At 50.7% G+C, this 22412-nt stretch overlaps 2 protein-coding genes across 5 annotated transcripts; one reads left to right on the top strand and one right to left on the bottom strand.

Annotated features, from left to right (window-relative positions):
• The first annotated feature begins 889 nt into the window (after positions 1-889).
• On the top strand, positions 890-12294 carry LOC149437824 (uncharacterized). Its single transcript, XM_089660597.1, has 12 exons — positions 890-1197; positions 3213-3386; positions 4735-4840; positions 6368-6496; positions 6729-6942; positions 8252-8374; positions 8480-8664; positions 8762-8958; positions 10250-10377; positions 10424-10484; positions 10654-10751; positions 11163-12294. Exons 1-12 carry the CDS (start codon positions 1136-1138, stop codon positions 11378-11380), a joined length of 1695 nt encoding a protein of 564 aa, XP_089516723.1. The 5' UTR covers positions 890-1135; the 3' UTR covers positions 11381-12294.
• Positions 12073-22360, bottom strand: GSTZ1 (glutathione S-transferase zeta 1). 4 transcript variants are annotated; one of them, XM_089660590.1, is made up of 9 exons: positions 22269-22360; positions 20265-20316; positions 19113-19180; positions 18875-18955; positions 14321-14446; positions 14168-14243; positions 13987-14039; positions 12779-12828; positions 12073-12379 (listed from the first exon to the last, which is right to left on the bottom strand). In XM_089660590.1, exons 1-9 carry the CDS (start codon positions 22284-22286, stop codon positions 12253-12255), a joined length of 651 nt encoding a protein of 216 aa, XP_089516716.1. In that variant the 5' UTR covers positions 22287-22360; the 3' UTR covers positions 12073-12252. The 4 variants fall into 4 exon arrangements, with proteins under 4 accessions (XP_089516716.1, XP_089516715.1, XP_089516718.1 ...); XM_089660589.1 differs by lacking the exon at positions 22269-22360 and adding an exon at positions 21323-21414; XM_089660592.1 differs by lacking the exon at positions 20265-20316 and having other exon boundaries at positions 22269-22290.
• Positions 22361-22412: the final 52 nt, after the last annotated feature.

Here is a 22412-nt window from a genome sequence, read left to right as displayed (position 1 = left end):
AGAGCTCACTGAGAGGAAAATAATATCCCAGCAAGAGTGCAGAGAGATCACCGAGAGGAAAATAATATCCCGGCGAGAGCAGAGAGAGCTCACTGAGAGGAAAATAATATCCCAGCGAGAGCGCAGAGAGATCACCGAGAGGAAAATAATATCCCAGCGAGAGTGCAGAGAGATCACCGAGAGGAAAATAATATCCCAGCGAGAGAGCAGAGAGCTCACCGAGAGGAAAATAATATCCCAGCGAGAGCGCAGAGAGATCACCGAGAGGAAAATAATATCCCAGCGAGAGAGCAGAGAGCTCACTGAGAGGAAAATAATATCCCAGCGAGAGTGCAGAGAGATCACCGAGAGGAAAATAATATCCCGGCGAGAGCGCAGAGAGCTCACTGAGAGGAAAATAATATCCCAGCGAGAGCGCAGAGAGATCACCGAGAGGAAAATAATATCCCAGCGAGAGTGCAGAGAGATCACCGAGAGGAAAATAATATCCCAGCGAGAGAGCAGAGAGCTCACCGAGAGGAAAATAATATCCCAGCGAGAGCGCAGAGAGCTCACCGAGAGGAAAATGAGCGCAGAAAGCATGGAGCGCGCTGAGGGCGGAGAGATGACTGGGAGTGATCATGTGACTGTACAGCCAGTGGTGGCACTCTATGAGCTCATTCTGCTAGGCGCACTCAGGAGCTGGGAGTCAGCCCACATTGTGACCTCTGACCCTCGGATACAAAAAAAGCGTGACCCATAATATTCCCATTGTAGGTGGAGCCGTCCATGACCACTCCCCCTCTCCTGTCATCTTTCCTTACTCCAGTATGCAACCAGAGAAGCCTGGAAAGGGTCACCTTCCACCCTCATCCCGGCCAATGACCTCACCAAGCAGTGACACCTCCCATAGTAATCTCCTCTTTGCAGCTTTTCACTTTACTGCGGCTCACAGTCTCCTCGGGGGCCGTCTGATGGGAGATGACCCCGAGGGGAGGACATTCCCCGCACACCGGAAGTAATTTTATGAAATGAATTCAATGGCCGGAAGCCTGGCTTCTTCGTGACGTCAGTTCCCGACGGCCGGTGCCATTATAGGCTGCAGGGAGGCTCGGGCCCTGCTCTCGTGTCTCTGGCGCCCCTAGGCGGGTGGAGGATGGGTCGGGTGGAGTTCTATGCTGTCTGGGCTCTACAGGAGGCTCCGCGGCAGCTGGTCAGGTGGGGCCCTGGTGGCTGGTTCCCTTGGGATAGTTGTTTTTGTAGGTCCCCTGGGAAGGGGGATAGTTCTCTATAGGACCCTAGGGGGGTAGACCCTAATAGTTCCCGGTAGGGCCCCTGGGGGTACTTTTTTATGGGGCCCCTGGGGTGGGAAGTTGTTCTCTGTAGGGGGTAGTTCCCTAAGGAAACCCTTGGGGTGGGGGGTTGGATAATTCCCTCTGGGACTCCTGGGGTAGAAGTTACTTTTCTGTGGGGCCCCTTGGATGGGGGGTAATTCTATGTATGCCCCTGGGGGTGATTGTTCTCTGTAGGGCCCCGGGGGTGGGGGGTTCCTGATAGTTCCCTGTAGGGCCTTCTAGGGTAGTTTGTGGGTCCCCTAGGGTGGGGGTAGTTCTCTGTGGGGCCCCTGGGATGGGAGGAGGAAAGTTTCCTCTATGCCTCCATCCCATTAAGGGGGGCTGTAGTTGTTCATTGGACCCAGGGGGAAGGGGGTGATTCTCTGAAGGACCCTGGGGGTGTTGGTTCCCTATAGAATCTCTGGAGTGCAGGAGTGTTTTCTATGGGCCCCTGGGGTGATTGTTCTCTGTAGGACCCCAGAGGGTAGTTCCATGAGAAACCCATGTGTTGGGAGATTAGATTGTGATGGGGGGTAGTTCTCTGTGTGACCCTGAGGTGATAGTTCTCTGTAAGGTCCCGAGGTAGTTTTTTTATGGGACCCCTGACGTTGGGGTAATTCTTTCTGGGGTCCTTGGGATGGTGGGAGGAGGTAGTTTTCTCTATGGGGGTAGTAGTCCTCCATAGGACCCAGGGGAGGGGGGATTCTCTGAGGGGAGGGAATATAAACTCAGGGGGAGGGGTGATAATTCTCTCAAAGACCCTAGGAGGGGACAGTGCCCTCTAGGACCCCTAGGGTGGAGGTTGGATTTCTGTCCCTGGGATGGGGGGCAGTTCTCTGTATGCTCTTGGGGGTGGTAGTTTTTTTTTGTGGGACCCTGGTAGTTCCCTGAGGGGAAGGAATAGAACCTTTAGGAACTCAGGGGTGAAAGAGCGTTTTCTATGGGGCCCTGCGATGGGGGTAGTTCTCTGTATGCCCCTCGGGACGATAGTTCCCTGTAGGCCCCTGGGGGGAGGTTCCTGATAGTATCCTATAGGGTCCCATGGGGTAGTTTTTTAGAGGACCCCTGGAGTGGGGGTAGTTCTCTGTGGGGTCCTTGGGATGGGAGGAGGTAGTTTACTCTATGCCTCTCAGGGGAGGGGGGGGTACTTCTCCATAGGGATGGGGATTCTCTGTAGGACCCTGAGGGAAGGGAGTAAAAACTGGGGGATGGTTAATTCTCTGTAATACGGTAGTACAGGATTGTTTCCTCTAGGACCCCTGGGGAGGAGGTTGGACTGGTTCTGTGGGGCGGCTGGGATGGGTAATTCAGTGTATGTCCCTGGGGGTGATAATCCTCTGTAGGGCCCTGGGGGGGGGGGGGGGGGTGTTCCATGTAGGGCCTCCTGGGGTCAATTCTTGTGAGACTCCTGGGGTGGGGTCGTTCTCTGTGGGGCCTCTGGATAGGAGGAGGTAGTTTTCTCTATTTTGTGTAGGAATCTGGTAGAACCTTGGGAGGTGGGGGGGGATAGTTCCCTTTAGAACCTCTGGGATGGAGGATAGTTTTCTCTGGGGCCCCTGGGAAGGGGGGTAGTTCTTTGCATGCCCTTGAGGGGAGGGAATGGAGTCCCTAGAGGTGGAGATGGGGGGGGGGGGTAGTTTTCTGTAGGGCTCCTTACCCTTCATGTTTATCCTGCCAGTCCTCTATATTCCTCAGCCATCGGAATGGCACCTCTAGGGCGGTGCCTCTTTACACCAAGCTGTAACGCTGCCCCCTCAGATAATACAGACATACAGAAGAGGCTCAGGGGGTCATAAAGCTGTAGAAGGGGGAGATAAATGGGGGAGAAGCCCCTTTAGGTCATGTTTAGGAGTCCACTGCTGTGTACTGAGAAAGCACCCCCTCTTTTTGTCCCCACAGTAAAGGGGGGCGGATGACGTTCCGGCTGCCGCTGCCCCTCCCCCTCCCTAAACAGCTGGTCATCTTCAGCCTCGGGGACTGGAGCTCCTATACCAGTGACACCCGCGTGTGCGCCCAGCTGTGTGCCGGTTCTGCCCAACCACAGCACATCGGGACGCTCTCTGCACAATGCAGGTAAGGGGGGGCAGATGATCCTCTGGGGAGGAGGGGATGTCTGATCCTTTGAAAAGTGGGTGTTCTGGCTGATATTCTTGGTGCTGAGCGGAGGGTGGGGATTGGCAGATCTTCTGAGACGGGTGGAGATTGGCGGATCTTCTGGGAAGGGTGGGGATTGGCGGATCTTCTGGGAAGGGTGGGGATTGGCGGATCTTCTGGGAAGGGTGGGGATTGGCGGATCTTCTCGGAAGAGTGGGGATTGGCGAATCCTCTGGGAAGGGTGGAGATTGGCAGATCGTCTGGGAAGGGTGGGAATTGGCGGATCTTCTGGGAAGGGTGGGAATTGGCGGATCTTCTGGGAAGGGTGGGGATTGGCGCGTCGTCTGGGAAAGGTGGGGATTGGCGCGTCGTCTGGGAAGGGTGGGGATTGGCGCGTCGTCTGGGAAGGGTGGGGATTGGCGCGTCGTCTGGGAAGGGTGGGGATTGGCGCGTCGTCTGGGAAGGGTGGGGATTGGCGCGTCGTCTGGGAAGGGTGGGGATTGGCGCGTCGTCTGGGAAGGGTGGGGATTGGCGCGTCGTCTGGGAAGGGTGGGGATTGGCGCGTCATCTGGGAAGGGTGGGGATTGGCAGATCTTCTGAGACGGGAGGAGATTGGCGGGTCTTCTGGGAAGGGTGGGGATTGGCGGGTCTTCTGGGAAGGGTGGGGATTGGCGGATCTTCTGAGACGGGTGGAGATTGGCGCATCATCTGGGAAGGGTGGGGATTGGCGGATCTTTTGGGAAGGGTGGGGATTGGCGGATCTTTTGAGAAGGGTGGGGATTGGCAGATCTTTTGAGAAGGGTGGGGATTGGCAGATCTTTTGGGAAGGGTGGGGATTGGCGGATCTTCTGAGAAGGGTGGGGATTGGCAGTGAGATGATTGGGTATGGGGGCATTCTGGAGGTAGACAGTCTAGGAATGGGAGGAGAGCTGGCACTGTGTTGGTGGCAGATAGGAATCTGAGGATGCTACCAGATTTCTGAGAACCCCAAGCAGAAATGTCTGGCACTGCACAGGGCCCATTGCACCATTTTATGCGTCATGTGATCTGTATGCCCTGGGATACTGGCCATAGGTGCCCATAGATGGGCGGGGCTTTTAGCAGCAAAGAAAAAAATGCTAATGGTTGCAAAGATTTCTCTTCTGTATGTGGCAAAAATCAGAAACAATTATGGCTGACCTTATCCCCCCCCCCCCCTTCACGTCTCTAGAAGTGCCCAGATCAGGCATATCCCTGGCATCTCCTTGGACCACCCTCGGTGCAACATGAACTGTCTGTTCTGCAATCTGCCGTCTCTGGTGATGTAATCCAATGACTCTTCTTGCAGGTCTCTGGTGTGGGAGGGAGACTGGAACCTGGAGATTGTCATGGACTGCGTGAAATTGGCGGCTCAGGGAATCCCGGCCAAACTGACCCTGACCGTAACTGGAAAGGTATGGAATGTTGGCTAAAATCCTCTGTGCCCATCACCTGCCCTCCATACCTGTTCTCTGTACCCCTATATCCACCTGTTCTCATCTGTTTGCTTTGCCTGTGTCCTCCCCTCCTTGCTTGTCCCCTGCGCCTGTCTCCTCCCCTCCATGTCTCCATCGCTTGTCTCCTCACCTGTATTATCTACTATCCTCATCACTTGTTCGCTGTGCCGGTCTTCTCCCTCATCTTACCCCTGCGCCTGTCTCCTCCTGCCCCCTTCTCTGCTCACTTGTCCTTTGTGCTTGCCTTCTCTCCTCCTCACCTTTCCTCGTCTCCTGTCTTCCTCACCTTTCTTCTGCTCCTGTCCACCTCACCTCTCTTCTGCTCCTGTCCACCTCACCTCTCTTCTGCTCCTGTCCTCCTCACCTCTCTTCTGCTCCTGTCCTCCTCACCTCTCTTCTGCTCCTGTCCTCCTCACCTCTCTTCTGCTCCTGTCCTCCTCACCTCTCTTCTGCTCCTGTCCTCCTCACCTCTCTTCTGCTCCTGTCCTCCTCACCTCTCTTCTGCTCCTGTCCTCCTCACCTCTCTTCTGCTCCTGTCCTCCTCACCTCTCTTCTGCTTCTGTCCACCTCACCTCTCTTCTGCTCCTGTCCACCTCACCTCTCTTCTGCTCCTGTCCACCTCACCTCTCTTCTGCTCCTGTCCACCTCACCTCTCTTCTGCTCCTGTCCACCTCACCTCTCTTCTGCTCCTGTCCACCTCACCTCTCTTCTGCTCCTGTCCACCTCACCTCTCTTCTGCTCCTGTCCACCTCACCTCTCTTTTGCTCCTGTCCACCTCACCTCTCTTCTGCTCCTGTCCACCTCACCTCTCTTCTGCTCCTGTCCACCTCACCTCTCTTCTGCTCCTGTCCACCTCACCTCTCTTCTGCTCCTGTCCACCTCACCTCTCTTCTGCTCCTGTCCACCTCACCTCTCTTCTGCTCCTGTCCACCTCACCTCTCTTCTGCTCCTGTCCACCTCACCTCTCTTCTGCTCCTGTCCACCTCACCTCTCTTCTGCTCCTGTCCACCTCACCTCTCTTCTGCTCCTGTCCACCTCACCTCTCTTCTGCTCCTGTCCACCTCACCTCTCTTCTGCTCCTGTCCACCTCACCTCTCTTCTGCTCCTGTCCACCTCACCTCTCCTCTGCTCCTGTCCTCTCCTCTTGTCCTCCTCTCTTCCTCTGCTCTGCTCTTGTCCTCCTCTCCTCTTGTCCTCCTCTTCGCCTCTCCTCTCCTCTGCTCCTGTCTCCTCGCCTCTCCTCTGCTCCTGTCCTCTTTGCCTCTCCTTTGCTACCTTCCTCCTCGCCTCTCCTCTGCTCCTGTCTCCTATCTTCCTCGCCTCTCCTCTGCTCCTGTCTCTTGCCCTCCTCACCTCTCCTCTGCTCCTGCCCTCCTCACCTATCCTCTGTTCCTGTCTCCTATCCTCACCTATTATCTGCACCCGCCTCCTGTCCTTCTCCCCTGTCCCCTTCAGCCTCCTCACTTGTCTTCATTTCCGGTGCAGACGATGAAAGGTTCAGGCTTCAGTAGCAGCACTCCGGCCAGGAGGAGACTCAGCACCGGACCCCCCACCAGCCCCTTGTTGTCGGAGAGCACGATTGCCCCTGTAAGGCACCTGGAAGCAAACACTGAGGTATAAGCAACTGTTCCTGTGTGGCGGCACCATGTCGTCTTCATAAAGAGCACCAATCACATGCGCCTTGCTGGAGCCCATAGCAACTAGTTAGACTGAATTTTTTCGAGGGGTCTAACCTGTAAGAAGTAAATTCTGATTGGTTGGTTCAAGTTGCTACAGGCTGCTCTATGCTTTACAGAATGAGCTAGGAATCCACTGACCCCTCAGGATTTTTACATTTTTCTTGCAGGAGAAAGTTCATGTGTCTGAGGTCACCCTGCCAGTCTCCAGTGCTATACTGAAAGATTCTCCACCTTTAAAGAAGGCCCTCATCCTACCTCCCACCATTCAGGAGGGAGTGATGAGTGGGCAGGAACCATCTAGAAGAATGGTTGCTCGGCCCAGGAACCCCAGAAGACTGCGATTTGGGAGTAAAGGTTGTGAGGATGGAGCCACCGGGACAGGTAAGTGATCGTCACAGCTCTAGATGGAGATGGTGTCCCATACCTCACCTACCCGCCACATTCTGCCCATCTGTGTGATCATCACCCAAATGCAAAGTCCTGCTTATCTCTGTAATCATCACCCACCTACCATGCACTACCCATCTCTGCGATCATCACCCACTTACCATGTACTACCAATCACTGTGATCATCACCCACCTACCATGCACTATCCATCTCTGCGATCATCGCTCCCCTGTCATGTACTACCATTCACTGCGATCATCACTCACCTACTATGTACTACCAATCGCTGCGATCATCACCCACCTACCATGTACTACCAATCACTGTGATCATCACCCACCTACTATGTACTACCAATCACTGTGATCATCACCCACTTACCATGCACTATCCATCTCTGCGATCATCACCCACCTACCATGTACTACCAATCACTGCGATCATCACTCCCCTGCCATGTACTACCAATCACTACGATCATCACCCACCTGCTATGTACTACCAATCACTGCGATCATCACCCACCTAACATTTACTACCAATCACTGTGATCATCACCCACTTACCATGCACTATCCATCTCTGCGATCATCACCCACCTACCATGCACTATCCATCTCTGCGATCATCACCCACCTACCATGTAATACCAATCACTGCGATCATCACCCACCTACCATGCACTACCAATCACTGCGATCATCACTCCCCTGCCATGTACTACCAATCACTGCGATCATCACCCACCTGCTATGTACTACCAATCACTGCGATCATCACCCACCTAACATTTACTACCAATCACTGCAATCATCACCTGCCTACCATGTACTACCAATCTCTGCGATCATCACCCACCTACCATGTACTACCAATCGCTGCGATTATCATGCACCTGTCACGCCCTGTCCATCACTGAAATCATCACCCACCTACCACATCCTGTCCTTCTCTACAGTCACCCACCTACTATATACTGCCCATTGCCGTGATCATCATCCACCTACCACATTCTGCTTATCTCTGTGATCATCACCCATCTTCTATCCATCTTTGCGATCATTGCGCACCCACCATCTCCTGTTGACCTCAGTAATCATTGCCCAACTACCACATTCTGCCCGTCTGTGATCATCACCAGCTTACCACTTTTTGCTTATCTCTGCAATTAGCACTTACCACATCCTACTTATCTCTGTGATCATAACCCACCTCACCTACCACTTTCTGCCCATCTTTCAACATTTTGAATGATTGTGATTTCTGGTGAATCCTGTATAATGAATGTTTTGTGCCCTCAGTGTGCCCCTCAGCAAGGTGGTGTCATAGCATCTGCCTATGTGACCCAGAAACAGCCATTCTGATTGGTGGGGAAGGAGCCAATGAGAAGCTGTGCCAGGACTCGCTGTGGAAACTGGAAATCGGTAAAAGCATAGAATGTATTTTTATGATTTTTCATATTTCTGTGGGCCAATGAAGAGCATGGACTGGTGAAGAACCGTTTTTCCGATTCTGTCTTTGCCTTTCAGACAACGACTTCTGGTTCCAGATGGATAACTGCCTTGGCACTTCCCCTCAGTGCTCCCGGGGCCATTCTGCCACCTTTGACCCCGAGACCAAGAAGATGTATGTGTACGGCGGCATGTGGGAGGGTCGCTGGTTCAGCAATGTCTATGTGCTGGATACCGTGGAGTGGAAATGGACACTGCTTATTGTAAGTATCGTGATTGAGCGCAAACTATATGAAATCCATTGTCCAAAGTCCATATTTATTGTCCTTGTTTTGGGTTTGTGTCTTTTGTCTTTCCCAGGCAGTGGGGAAGGTGCCAACACTCAGCTATCACAGTGCCACCATCTACCAGCGGGAGTTGTATGTTTTCGGAGGTCTGTGTCCCCAGGCAGGATCCGATTCTGGGAGCTGCACCAATGCACTTTATATCTTCAACCCAGAATACAAGATCTGGTACCAGCCCATTGTGGAGGGGTCACGCCCGGTACCAAGATACGGGTGAGGTGTGTGTGTATGTAATGTGGTGTGTGTGTGTATGTATGTATATTTTGTATATTTTATTTATATATATATATATATATATATATATATATATATATATATATATATATATATATATATATATATATATATATATATGTATATATATATATATATATATATATGTATATATATATATATATATGTATATTTTTTATATATGTATGTATGTATATTTTTTATATATTTTATATATTTAATATATAGATATAGGGAGAGGGACCTTCACCCACCAGCTTCTTTATTAGGTACCACGTGTTCAATTGCTTGGTAACACAAATTGCTAATAAGCGAATCACATGGGGAAGAAACGGAGGCTACAATTCGCACAGGCTCACCAAGATTGGACAAAACGTTACTGGTCTGATGAGTCTGGATTTCAGCTGCGACATTCAGATGGTAGGGTCAGAATTTGGCATAAACAACATGAAAGCATGGATCCATCCTGCCTTGTATCAACGGTTCAGGTTGGTGTTATGGTGTGGGGGATATTTTCTTGGCACACTTGGAGCTCCTTAGTGAGAATTGAGCATTGTTTAAAATCCACGGGCTACCTGCATTTCTACAAATGGAGTTGGAGATTTGGTCAGGATCAATGGTGTCCTCAATGCTGAGAAATACAGGCAGGTACTTATCCATCATGCCATACCATCAGGGAGGAGGATGATTGGCCCCAAATTTATTCTGCAACAGGACAATGACCCCCAATCATACAGCCAATGTCATTAAGAACTATCTTCAATGTAAAGAATAACAAGGAGTCCTGGAAGTGATAGTTTGGCCCCCACAGAGCCCTGATCTCGACATCATGGAGTCTTTCTGGGATTACATGAAGAGACAGAAGGATGTGAGGCAGCCTACATCCACAGGAGATCTGTGGTTAGTTCTCCATCTCTAGATGTTTGGAACAACCTACCAGCCAGGTTCCTTCAAAAACCATTTGCAAGTCTTCCTAGAATTGATGCTGTTTTGAAGGCAAAGGGTGGTCACCCCAAATACTGATTTGATTTGGATTTCTCTTCTGTTCATTAATTTTCCATTTTGTTAATTGATAAAGATAAACTAAGAACACTTCTATTTCTGAAATCATTTTTAATTTACAGCATTTTTTACACCTGCATAAGTCTTTTTGCAGAATATTGTATATATAATCCACATTCTGTCTACATATTTTCCAGGTTGTGGCCCTGCTGAGACTTTTAGTTCTTTAGCCAGTTCTCTGTTCTCACTTCTTGTCTCTCTATGGCAGTCACAGTGCAACACTCCTCGGGAATCGTCTGATGATATTTGGTGGCAGACGCGCTCCGACTCCTATCTACCTGAACGATTTGTACATCTTGGATCTGGGTGAGTCCACATCCTGCGCACACTTTATCTGTTGGCCCTGCAGGTTGCACTCTACCCACAATGCATTGTTCTGTAGGTTACATGGAGTTTACAACTGTGTTCTTTCCATCCTCGGCGGAGAGGCCACCTCCACGCTGGTGAGATGGCAACCCCCAGTGTTGTGTGCACTCTATCCACTAATAACTGTAGACTTCACAGAGCACATAATGAACGATGTCTGTTAGAATGGTCTGGGATGTTTTCCTTCTCTGTCCCTGCTTCTGTGTGCTGTATTTGGTTAGTGTCACCCCTACATCTTCTCTACAGTTTCCATGCTGCAATGCAGGTGATGGATTACAAGCTCTTGGTCCACGGAGGCTGCTCTGCATCTGGAGCCCTGAAAGATGCCTTTATCTTTAACCTGGGTGAGTTCATTCAATGTAATGTCACCTCTGATGGGTCAGGGAAGGTCTCATGGCTTTTAATTGTAAATAAGGTTTTTTTTTTAAATAAAAAAATTTTAAAGTAATTTTTCATAGCAGTATCCATGTATGGGGAGAGTTCCTGTCCCCACTATATGAAATGTCACCAGAACAGGGAGTGAAGCAGGGGTGGAAGGATGAAATCTAATGTCAAACCTGAAGGTGGGAGCAGGCTCTGTCTACCCACCCCCCCCCCCCCCGATGGTGGATAGAGGTGAAAAGGGAGGAAGTTGTGGGGGTCTAAGCTCTCCCTGGATGGTGGGTAGATGTGGAGGAGCAGGATCTGGACTCAGAGGGACATATTTAGTTTGCAAGTTGTTCTATTTTGGGGTAACACCATTGCTGTTCTTTCAGATAATATGTCTTGGAGCTCCATCAAGTTTGGGATGAGCACCCAGCTTCCCCGTGCAGGCCACTCCATACTGAACCTAACTTCCTCCCACCTGACAGACTCTGACAAAGAAAAGCGTGGAGGACGGAGCCTGTGCAGGGTTCTCATTATAGGTGGATCTGACGGCTGCGGCAACTTTTACAGTGACACCCCCAAGTTTCAGCTGGATCTTAGTGCCTGAAGACTTTTGTGTATTTATTATAATGCTGTAACTGCCTGCTGTCATGGGGTACTGTGTCTTTATTGATCAGGGATTCTGCACAGAATCCCTGTGCAGAAACTGTCAGTATGTGTTGTCCTTTCCCGGCTTAGGAGGTATTTGTTGTAATGTTTTGTGCTAGAGAGGGGGTATTTATTGTGTTGTCCTGTCATCCTGGGATAAGAGGGTATTGTGTCGCCCTGTCGCCCCGGGATAGAGGGTATTGTGTCGCCCTGGGATAGAGGGTATTGTGTCGCCCTGTCGCCCCGGGATAGAGGGTATTGTGTCGCCCTGGGATAGAGGGTATTGTGTCGCCCTGTAGCCCCGGGATAGAGGGTATTGTGTCGCCCTGTCGCCCCGGGATAGAGGGTATTGTGTCGCCCCGGGATAGAGGGTATTGTGTCGCCCTGTCGCCCCGGGATAGAGGGTATTGTGTCGCCCTGGGATAGAGGGTATTGTGTCGCCCTGTCCCGGGATAGAGGGTATTTATTCTGTTGTCCTGTCCCAGGTAAGGGGTAAATGTTGTCCTGTCATGGGGTAAGGGTAATTATTGTCCTGTTGTGTGCTGCCCAGTCCATATATAAAAAGAATGCAGTGATGTTGTGGCATTGTTCTCTCTGTAGTATAGTGTCCTACATAACCTGGTATATATACATATACACATGAAACCATGCTGTTGTCCATTCTGTTTATTGAATATAGTACAGAGGTCACAGTGTAAGGCTGAAGTGGTATCTTTTGGTCACATTAAGTCTCCTTTAAGATATTCTGAGGCCCCTTAATTGCAGTTGGGTGCTGAGAAGGGTGGGAGCTCTGGAGGATTGTCAAGAAGGGGTCCTCTCCTCCTAGAACTGTTAGGCTTTGAGCTCTGGAGGGGTATCGGGCTGCCGGGATGGGTGGCTGACCTGAAAGGTCTCCAGCTCCATCAGCGATTGGTTAATTCTGGAAATTGTAGGATATGGTGACATATCCACCTTAAACCTGTAGCAAAAAAGAAATTGTGTAAGCATATACGTTAGTTATTGTCCTGCCACAGAGAGAGAGAGAGAGAGAGAGAGAACCCAGAAACAGCTGGGCATTAGTCTATTGTAAATTTCTGGGTGCTACCCAGATGTACAGAGTTGGGGGTGCAGGTTCTCAGCTCTCCCTGGATGAGGGGGATTGTACAGAGTGACTGGCACTAGAAGACCCAAGGTGTGGGGGAAGGAATTGATGTGGAAGGGTTTTGTTTCACAGAGACCATTCTATGTTGATTGTGGTTGGTACAGCCAGCCAGGTGTATACCGTATATAATCAGTACAGTCAGATGGATAGCATGTATGTGATTGGTACAGCTAGGTGTGTATATGGTCGGTATTGCCAGGTGTATGTGGTGCTCACCTGTCTGCATTGGCCACCTGCGGGACCAGACATAGATCAGCCATTGTCACCTGCAGGAAGATGACAGCTTGTTAGGGCTGGGCTCCAGATGAACAGCCTTCAGTTTGTCTTGAATTAGGGATTTAACAATTGGGAAAACAAGAACTAGTACTGAAAGGAACTTGTTCACACCATATTTGCATGAAAACTGATACGCAGATTTCACTTGCAGAGACACCAGTTTTCATACATCATTCAATGAGTTTTATATATCTTGCAGATTCCTGCGCAGTAAAAAAATCTGCACGTGATACTAGTGTTGTGGTGTAAACAGGGCCCATAGAGAACAATTGATTTTGTTGTGCCCTTACAGACCGCCTGCAGAAAAACTGATGTCTCAACAAGGCCTTAACCACTTCAAGCCCGGACACTTTTACCCCCTTCCTGTCCAGGCCAATTTTCAGCTTTCAGCGCTGTCACATTTTGACAATTGCGCAGTCATGCAACACTGTACCCATATTATTTTAGCATTTATTTTGAGACAGATAAAATTTTATTTTGGTGGTATTTATTCACCACTGGGATTTTTATTTTTTTTGCTATATAAATGAAAGTCCAAAAATTTTGAAAAGTGTTTTTCTTATAAATTTTGCAAATAAATAATCTATCTTTATAAATCTTGTCCAAAATGTATTCAGTTATCTTTTTAGTAAAAAAAAATATATATATATAACCCAAATTAGTGTGTAACTAAAAATGATAATTTTTTAAAAACATTTTTAAATTTTTAGATTTTGTTTTTTACATACTGTCACCCTAGCAGTACAGTGTCACCATAGTGACACTGTACTACTTGTGAGGGTGATGAAGATTTTTTTTTTCAACACTGATTGCTTTTACACCCATAAAGGCTATAAAAGCAATCCTTTCTCCTTCTCTCTGGCTGCATTCTTGCAGCCATTGGGAAATACTGTGTGAGCTGTGATTGGTCACAGCTTGTCACATGGTACAAAGCTGTTGTGAATAGCCTTGTACCATGTGACCTCTATGATAATTCACAGATTTCACAAGTAGTAAGCAATGATGTCAGAAGTGACATCATTGCTTACTACTCTTCATGTGATCACACAGAGGTCGTCCCGTACAACGATTGGTGTTCCACTGTCCGGAGGGCCGGATGGGAAGTAGTTAAACTGATAACTGTCCGTCCCTCTGCCCCGCCCCTGTACCTCATCTCCCACGCAGTACCGTCCGGCTGTTTCCTGCAGGAGCTGCTCCAGAGCTGTAAGTAGACAAGTGGCATTGAGTGAGTGTCCCCTCCATGGGACTAAAGCGCCCCCCTATTTTACAGACCCTCCATATGTCCTGAGGTGTGGTCTAATCTACAGTACGGCGTCCACAGTTTCTCACCTTGGAAGCCGCGTCTGATGAAATGCTGCGCCCATTCTTGGCTCCCTTCTCCCACTCTCTTCAGGACAGCCAGGTTCTGAGGGAACAAAAAAGACTGAGTCGTCCTGCTTTGGAGGGCTCTGATGCAGTTCTCACATCTGGTACCTACTGTACCTGCAGCGGCTGGATCCCAGATGTTATATGGTCACTGATTATCCGGCACCGCGCTCTCTGAACGGGGTCTCGTGGAAGCAGGGCTGGACTGGGTCGGGTCTCCTCCAGGTATTCGATGATTGCAAGCTAGTGGGGTGAATAATAATTTTTATTTTTGCCATTGTCACAGAGGAATTGAGAAAGCGGTGCGTTATACTGCTGTCTACAGGGGGTTTGGATACTGGCGGCTAGTCCCCATCAAACTCCTCCTCAACCCAGCATGCCCATGTTTTCTGCTAGTGTCCTAGGAAGATGGGTGGATGCCTTTTCTTTAGCTCTGATGAAAAATGTTTTGCTAGCCTTCTATCTTTGTGGTTTTTTTTTTTTCTCTGTGACTTCAGTCAAGAATCCAACATAGTTATTTGACCTCTACATAGTAACCATTGTGGACTGACATATGCTCAGCACTGGCTTTGGAGGCTATACCCTGATCCCACAGGGCTAGACATTGCAGGGCTGTAGTGATGTGGTATATTCCAGATCTGAATGCATTGTGTTAAGTTAGCTGCAGGGTGATTTCCTGGTCCACAGCCATGGCAAAGTCTCTAAAGACTCACTTAGTAAGACTGGTCTAGATGAAGGATTGGGAACTAGCTCGCCATTTGCACTGTTGGGTGCCTTTCCATCCCACTGCTGCTCCTGCAACACCACAAGGCCTCCAGTCCATTTTCACTGCCCGATAACAGTGACCTGGTCATCCCTGGCCACCCCAAACCCTCATCAGCACCATCTACCAAGTACTTGCCTCACATCGGGCCTATTTTTTTTTTTCTCCGCAGTGTGGCACAACATGTCTTCCCAAAGAGGCTCAGTGGACATTCCATCTACCACAGGTGGCCTCAGCCCATACTCCTTTTGTGGTATTAGGGGCATTTCTACTCAGAAGGAAGCTTTGATTGTGATCTAGAACCTGGACCCCTATATTTTAGGGTCATCCTTTACTGGAGCCTTCTGCAGCTCTGTCGAGCAGGGCTGAGGCCTCCCCCATGTCTGCAAGGACCTCCAAGTACCCTTTGGACTTTTTGTTTGAGTGTCATACACAGGGGTCCAGGGACAAGGGAGGCCAGTTGATAATGGGGGTATTGCTGTCTACTGTGTGTAATCAGAAGTCAACCGGGCATGCTGGCTGATTGTCAGAAGAACCCCAAGTCCCCAGGTCTGGAGACAGGTAACACCTGTAGAATAGCACACACACACTGATATTCCACAGGTCTGCAGTGAGTAGCTAGCCAGGGTGAGGACCTTGTTTGGTGGAGGATAAATGAGGGAAGAGCTTATTTTGAGCAGATAAAAACAGTTGAGATAGCTTCAGTGTTTCCCTGAAAATAAGACGCGGTCTTATTTTGTTGTGCTCAAAAAAAAAAAAAAAAAAACCCACAACACTAGGTCTTATTTTTGGGGTAGGTCTTATTTTTTTTGGTGTGGACAGGAGGTGCAGAGATGAGCTGCAGGCAGTAGTGGATGAGGGTTACTATAGAGAGAGCTGGTTGCAGTCAGGTGTTGCAGAGGTGAATTGACAGGTGAGTGTCAGACAGGGTGCAGAGATGAGCCATGGCTGGGGGGTGCAGAGGCAAGCTGTGTATGACTGAGGGGGTGCAGAGGCGGCTTGCAACTTAGCTCACCTCTGCACCTCCACAACCCCCGCCCCCCAAGCTCACCTATGCACCCAGTCTGCAACTCACCTATCCACCCTGTCTGCAACTCACCTGTCGATTTACCTCTGAAACACCTGACTGCAGCTCACTTTTGCACATCCCCCCTCCACTGCCCTGGTTAGCTAGCTTAGCAAAACGCCCCTCTCTATAGTAACTCCCGTTTTGGGTCCTATCTTCCCACACAGTGCCCCAAGCGCGTTCACCGCTCCGCCTCTTCCCCACTGGCTGCCGATCACCCCTGGGGCATTGGCTTCCATGCCTTAGGCTGCAGGACGAGATGCCCCGCCCCTAAACACACTGCATACTGTGCCCGCAGATATCTGTTCCTTCCCTGTCCCACAGTAAGTACAGAGGTAGGGGGGTTCTGTGGGAGCGGATGGTGCTGTTACTTACAAGAGGGACTGTCGCTTGCAAATACAAAAACCGCTCTTCTGTGTTTATAAGAGACAGTAGATATTGGTGTGCATGGGGCCAGTGCCGGAGGTGGCGGAACAGCATCCGGGTCAAAAAAACAAATCACAACTAGGTCTTATACTTTATCAATTCCCAAAAATAGTGCTAGGTCTTATTTTTGGGGTAGGTCTTATTTTTGGGGAAACCGGGTATCATAGATTGCAATACCTCTCTCCACCAGTAGAGGGACTCAACCCAAATCTAGCTGGAAAGGAGAAATGACAGAAATAAACGTTACCGGTTGGGCGGGTTGGTTTATCCGGTTGGTGGGAAGCGAACTCGGAAAGTTCTTTAACATCCGTGTTCAGAGCACGTTTCCAGCCGAATACTAAAATTCTCTTGTCATGCTGCCTACTTTATTGGGGTATGATTGTGGTCTAGACCAGCCTCTCAGCCTAAATAACAGGGAGGAACCCTTGAAATATCTTCTAGTAATAATAATACCCGATATCTGCAGCTCACTATACATCAGCATGATGACCACCTATGGAGAACGCCCTGTACATTTGTGGACATTGGGAAGAGTTCCCCCGGCAGCAGAAAAGATCGTGGCTGCTAATGGGTACTTATTTAGAAGATAGAAATTGCTCAAGGCACCCCTAATAATCTCTGGAAGAACCTTGGCTGAGAGGCTGGTCTAGGCGCTAACCCTTCAGCTAATAATTTCTGGGGGCATCCTCTAACCTGGGGGTCAGAAACCTCTTGATCGTGATCTTCCTTTCAACCGCAGGTGAGGGGTGGAGGGTGACCATGTCCCTGCTTTGCCGACCTGTGCTAGGTGCCGCTTCTCCTCCCTTCCCAACTCCACCACTTTCACGGCAGAGAGTTGGAGGCAGCACAGCTCAGGACGGGGGAGAGGACCGGGAGCTGCCCTAGTTAAGTGGTTGGTTGCTAGGACACAGGGCAGACCTAGCAACCCATCACCAGCTTGTTAATGTGAAAAGTTAACCCTGGTAGCTCCTGTCCTCTGTCCTGAGCTATGCTGCACACCTGAATAGGTAGGAACAGTGAAGGGGGTGTGTGTGCGTGCGGGGGGGGTTTGACGTGACTGAGGTCACTACTGTGGTGGGATGGACATTATTGGGGGTCAATACAGGTCAATACTGTGGTGGGATGGGGGGGGGGCACAGAGCACACTACTGTGGGGGGGGCAGAGGACACTACTATGGGGGGGGTTTGACGTGACTGAGGTCACTACTGTGGTGGGACGGGGACGGGGGGGGGGTGACTGAGGTCACTACTGTGGGCAGGAGGTGATATAGAGGGGGGGCAGAGGACACTACCATGAGGGGTGATGTGAAAAGTAGGGAGAAGAGAACATTACTGTGGAGGGCAAAGGACATTATTGGGGGGGGGGGGGGGTGTGGCAGGTCAATACTGTGGTGGGATGGGGGGGGCACAGAGCACACTACTGTGGGGGGGGAGGTGAGATGGGGGGGCAGAGGACACTACTATGGGGGGGGGGGGGGGTGTTGATGAGAAGGGAGGCAGAAGACACTACCGTGAGGGGTGATGTGAAAGTAGGGAGAAGAGAACACTACTGTGGAGGGCAAAGGACACTATTGGGGGGGATGATGTGACTGAGGTTACTACTGTGGGGGGGAGGTGAGATGGGGGGGGAGAGGACACTGAGATGGGGGGGGGGTTGATGAGAAGGGAGGCAGAGGACACTACCATGAGGGGTGATGTGAATGTAGGGCGAAGAGAACACTACTGTGGCGGGCAAAGGACATTATTGGGGGGGGGGGGTGATGTGAAAGGGGGCAAAGGACATCACCGTGATACGCTGTGGTCTTCAAGCCTTTGCTTTATAGGGGGCTTGATAGTTAAGGGCGCTCCCCCCCCCCGGGGATCTTTCATCTCTTCCATGTTGTCCAGGTGGATCTGCACCTCTTAGAGGTCGCCTACCCCTGCTCTATCCTGCTGGGAGGGGAGGAGAGGTTCTGCGTTTTGAAGTGGCCAGAGATAACTTGGATCAGCTGGTTCTAGCGCCTGTGTCAGGGGTATGATTTCCGACACCAGCGCATCAGTCCGATCGCAAGTCCAATCGCTGGCATGGTTGTCGTGATCTGGCATGTAACTGATTTGTCGGTTTCTCTGGGATTCCATATTATTTTATATGTGCATATAGTTCACCCATTCATAGGTTTCACAAGTGACAGTGATTGCAGGGGAGAGGAACTCTCCATGAGTTGTCAGTCCTGATGCAGGAAAAAGTCTAGAACCGCTGAGCCGGGTTGGATTTATTCATTCTGAGGTTTCTCTCAGTAGCCCTTCTATGTATCAGATCTGCCTCACCAGACAGCTTGCATTCTCTGCCATAGATCCTTTACTCCACTCTATCACTGGTTGGATCCTCTGCCTGTCAGCCAGGAATCCTTTGGCAGTCTGGGGATCTCCTACTCACCGATTGGCTCAAGGTGACGCCATCGATCCTCAGCGCTGGAACTTGCAGCATGGGGTTCACCCGTTTGTATTCATCAGCCAGCTCGTGGAGAGAGAAGGGGGAGAGAATGATCATTAAATCTGTTGAACTACAATTCCCAGCATTCTCCAATAATCAAAGAAAACGTCTGTCTTTTCTCCACGTGGAAATGCTGAATGGTGCCTCCCTCCCCTTCATTCTACACATACAGGAGACCTACCTGTTGGCCGCCATCTTTGATAAGGTTGACAGGATGCTGATCGTACTCAATGCCTTTCAGGGCCAGAGCTGTAAACACAGAGACAGATTGGTAGAAGGTGTGTGCGGGGCCTGGATGGGTCCCTGGGGGCGGGACAACTAAACTATCGTTCCTTACTGCAATCATGGGGTACAATCTGTAGGTCAGGTGATCTGTTTGTACAATCCCAGCTCTATATCATGTTACCCCTGTACTGGTTGGATAATTCCAGCTATCTATAAGCTTCACCCTGTTCTGATTGGATGGTCCTAAAGCTAGATAATGTTCCTTTTTACGGGATTGGACGATCCCAGCTCTATATAATGTTCCTCTTTACGGGATTGGATGGTCCTAACTCTATATAATGTTCCTCTTTACGGGATTGGATGATCTCAGCTCTATAAAATGTTCCAATTTATGGGATTGGACAGTCCCAGGTCTATATAATGTTCCTCTTTACGGGATTGGATGATCCCAGCTCTAAATAATGTTTCCTTTTACGGGATTGGACGGTCCCAGCTCTGTATCATGTTCCTCTTTATGGGATTGGACGTTCCCAGCTCTATATAATGTTCCTCTTTACTGGATTGGACGATCCCAGCTCTATATAATGTTCCTCTTTACGGGATTGGATGGTCCCAGCTCTGTATCATGTTCCTCTTTACGGGATTGGACGATCCCAGCTCTGTATCATGTTCCTCTTTACGGGATCGGACGATCCCAGCTCTGTATCATGTTCCTCTTTACGGGATTGGATGATCCCAGCTCTATAATTTTCTACATACAATCCCAGCTGGATTGTGTCATCAGATGACACCAGTGAGTTCTGCACTTGGACAGCTGGAGGGAGCAGTACAGGGATTGGATCATCTGGAGGATCTTCTGCTCAAATTCCAGTCTTTATGTGATAAAGTGTCACCCCGCGGGGGGGGGGGGGGGGGGGGGGGGGAGATATGTGACAGACATCTGAGAAAGAGAACCTGTCAGGTTCTGGTTACCTGGCCCAGCTGAGGCTCCTGTCATTCACTTCCACCGGCGCAGCAATGGCCGCCCCCGTGGAGCCTCACCTGGGCCATCTAGGAGGGTCCTCATGTACATCTGTGACCACCATGACTTCCCACCGACGGAACTCACCGATACGAACTCTCCATGTGCAGGAGCTGCGGAAATATCCGAACAGAAGAGGCTGGAAAGAGAAGAGTAGTGTCAGCTAGGTGAACCCAGCCTCTGTGCACAGGAGAGCACCTCCGCCCCTTTCCCGTAAAGCTCCAACCGCAGGCTATGCACACAGGCCAGCACCTCTGCCCCTATCCTGTAAAGCTCCAACCGCAACATCTGCACGCAGGTCCCTACCACGCAGCACCAACCGCACCTTTTGCACGCAGGTCCCTACCACGCAGCACCAACCGCACCTTTTGCGCGCAGGTCCCTACCACGCAGCACCAACCGCACCTTTTGCGCGCAGGTCCCTACCACGCAGCACCAACCGCACCTTTTGCGCGCAGGTCCCTACCACGCAGCACCAACCGCAGCCTTTGCGCGCAGGTCCCTACCACGCTGCACCAACCGCAGCCTTTGCGCGCAGGTCCCTACCACGCAGCACCAACCGCAGCCTTTGCGCGCAGGTCCCTACCACGCAGCACCAACCGCAGCCTTTGCGCGCAGGTCCCTACCACGCAGCACCAACCGCAGCCTTTGCGCGCAGGTCCCTACCACGCAGCACCAACCGCAGCCTTTGCGCGCAGGTCCCTACCACGCAGCACCAACCGCAGCCTTTGCGCGCAGGTCCCTACCACGCAGCACCAACCGCACCTTTTGCGCGCAGGTCCCTACCACGCAGCACCAACCGCAGCCTTTGCGCGCAGGTCGCTACCACGCAGCACCAACCGCAGCCTTTGCACGCAGGTCCCTACCACGCAGCACCAACCGCAGCCTTTGCACACAGATCCCTACCACGCAGGTCAGCACTCCCTGTACAGCACCAACCACAGCCTCTGCACACAGGTCAGCACTGCCTATACAGCACCAACCACAGCCTGTGCACACAGGTCAGCACTGCCTATACAGTGCCAACCACAGCCTCTGCACACAGGTCAGCACTGCCTATACAGCACCAAACACAGCCTCTGCACACAGGTCAGCACTGCCTATACAGCACCAACCACAGCCTCTGCACATACGCCAGCACTCACCTTGTCTGTGGCTGCCATGTTTCTAGAAGAAGACTCTGAGCTCTGGCCAATCAGCAGAGTCCTCAGATCCGCCCTCCATGTGGCTCTGATTATAAAGTACAAAGTGCAGCCCCTCCCCCTCCTCCTCCACAAACACACGAGTTCCATCCAGAAATAAAAGCTGAACTGTATGTGGCTCACAGCAACCAATTAGATTCTTCTGCCCTGCTCTACATACATAAGTAGTATTTAAAGGGGCAGCAACCAATCAGTATATTTCGGTGATCTGGTCTCAGTAGGTGTGGCCTTGTTGCTATGGGTTACTGGTCCATGTCCAGTCTTTATAATGAAGGACAGAGGTCAGTGAGCTGGAAATGCTGATCCAATGATGTCCTACGTACCGCCTCCGAGGGGCAAATAATGCCGAAGTCGTGTCCGCACTGTGTGTGTCGGTGCTGCCCGTACCAACCAGTCTGTACTTCCCGGTCGTGGTACCAACCAAATTTGTGAAAAGGGGGTCTGTCCCTGAAAATGGCACTCTGCCTATCACTAGGATGTGAGGGGCTCCTGGAACAGGGGGTGTAGTTGGGCCCCTGAGTAGTGGGGGTTCTCCCCAATAGGCAGGGCTCCCAACCTGCTGAGGTAGTACAAACGGCACCTTACTGCATTTATTCAAAATACATGTCCCTTGCAGACCCTAGCCCCGCCCCCGCGGACCTTCCTGTGGTTTCCCATTATTATTGCTACTTTATATTTGCGGCAGGTTTGCTGCCATAGAACCATGTATGACAGAAAGCTCCATAACTGGAGGGCAGTGTCTCTGGTTGGAGCGGAAAGGACAGAGATGATAATTCGGAGCCATATCCAGGCACAAGTCGCCTTCCATCTAGTTGCTAATGGTTACCGATCCCAGCACGACACGTGACTCCCCGCCTGCCGTACCCACCAATCAGTTCTCAGTACATACCTTCCCAACTGCAGCCATGCTGTTGCGCTCAGAGGGGCGGAGCCGGGACAGATTCTGGAGACGAGATTTAAGCAGGGCCTTCTGGAAGGGGCGGGGTCTGGGCGGCCATTTTCTTGAAGCGTAGCGCGCGGCCTCTAGTGGCGG

Source organism: Staurois parvus, unplaced genomic scaffold (assembly GCF_062004578.1).
Source record: "Staurois parvus isolate SC_StPar_1 unplaced genomic scaffold, SC_StPar_1.0 ptg001253l, whole genome shotgun sequence".
NCBI classification, from domain to species: domain Eukaryota; kingdom Metazoa; phylum Chordata; class Amphibia; order Anura; family Ranidae; genus Staurois; species Staurois parvus.
The sequence above is the reverse complement of the archived record's forward strand: the minus strand, read 5'-3'. Positions and strand labels throughout refer to the sequence as shown.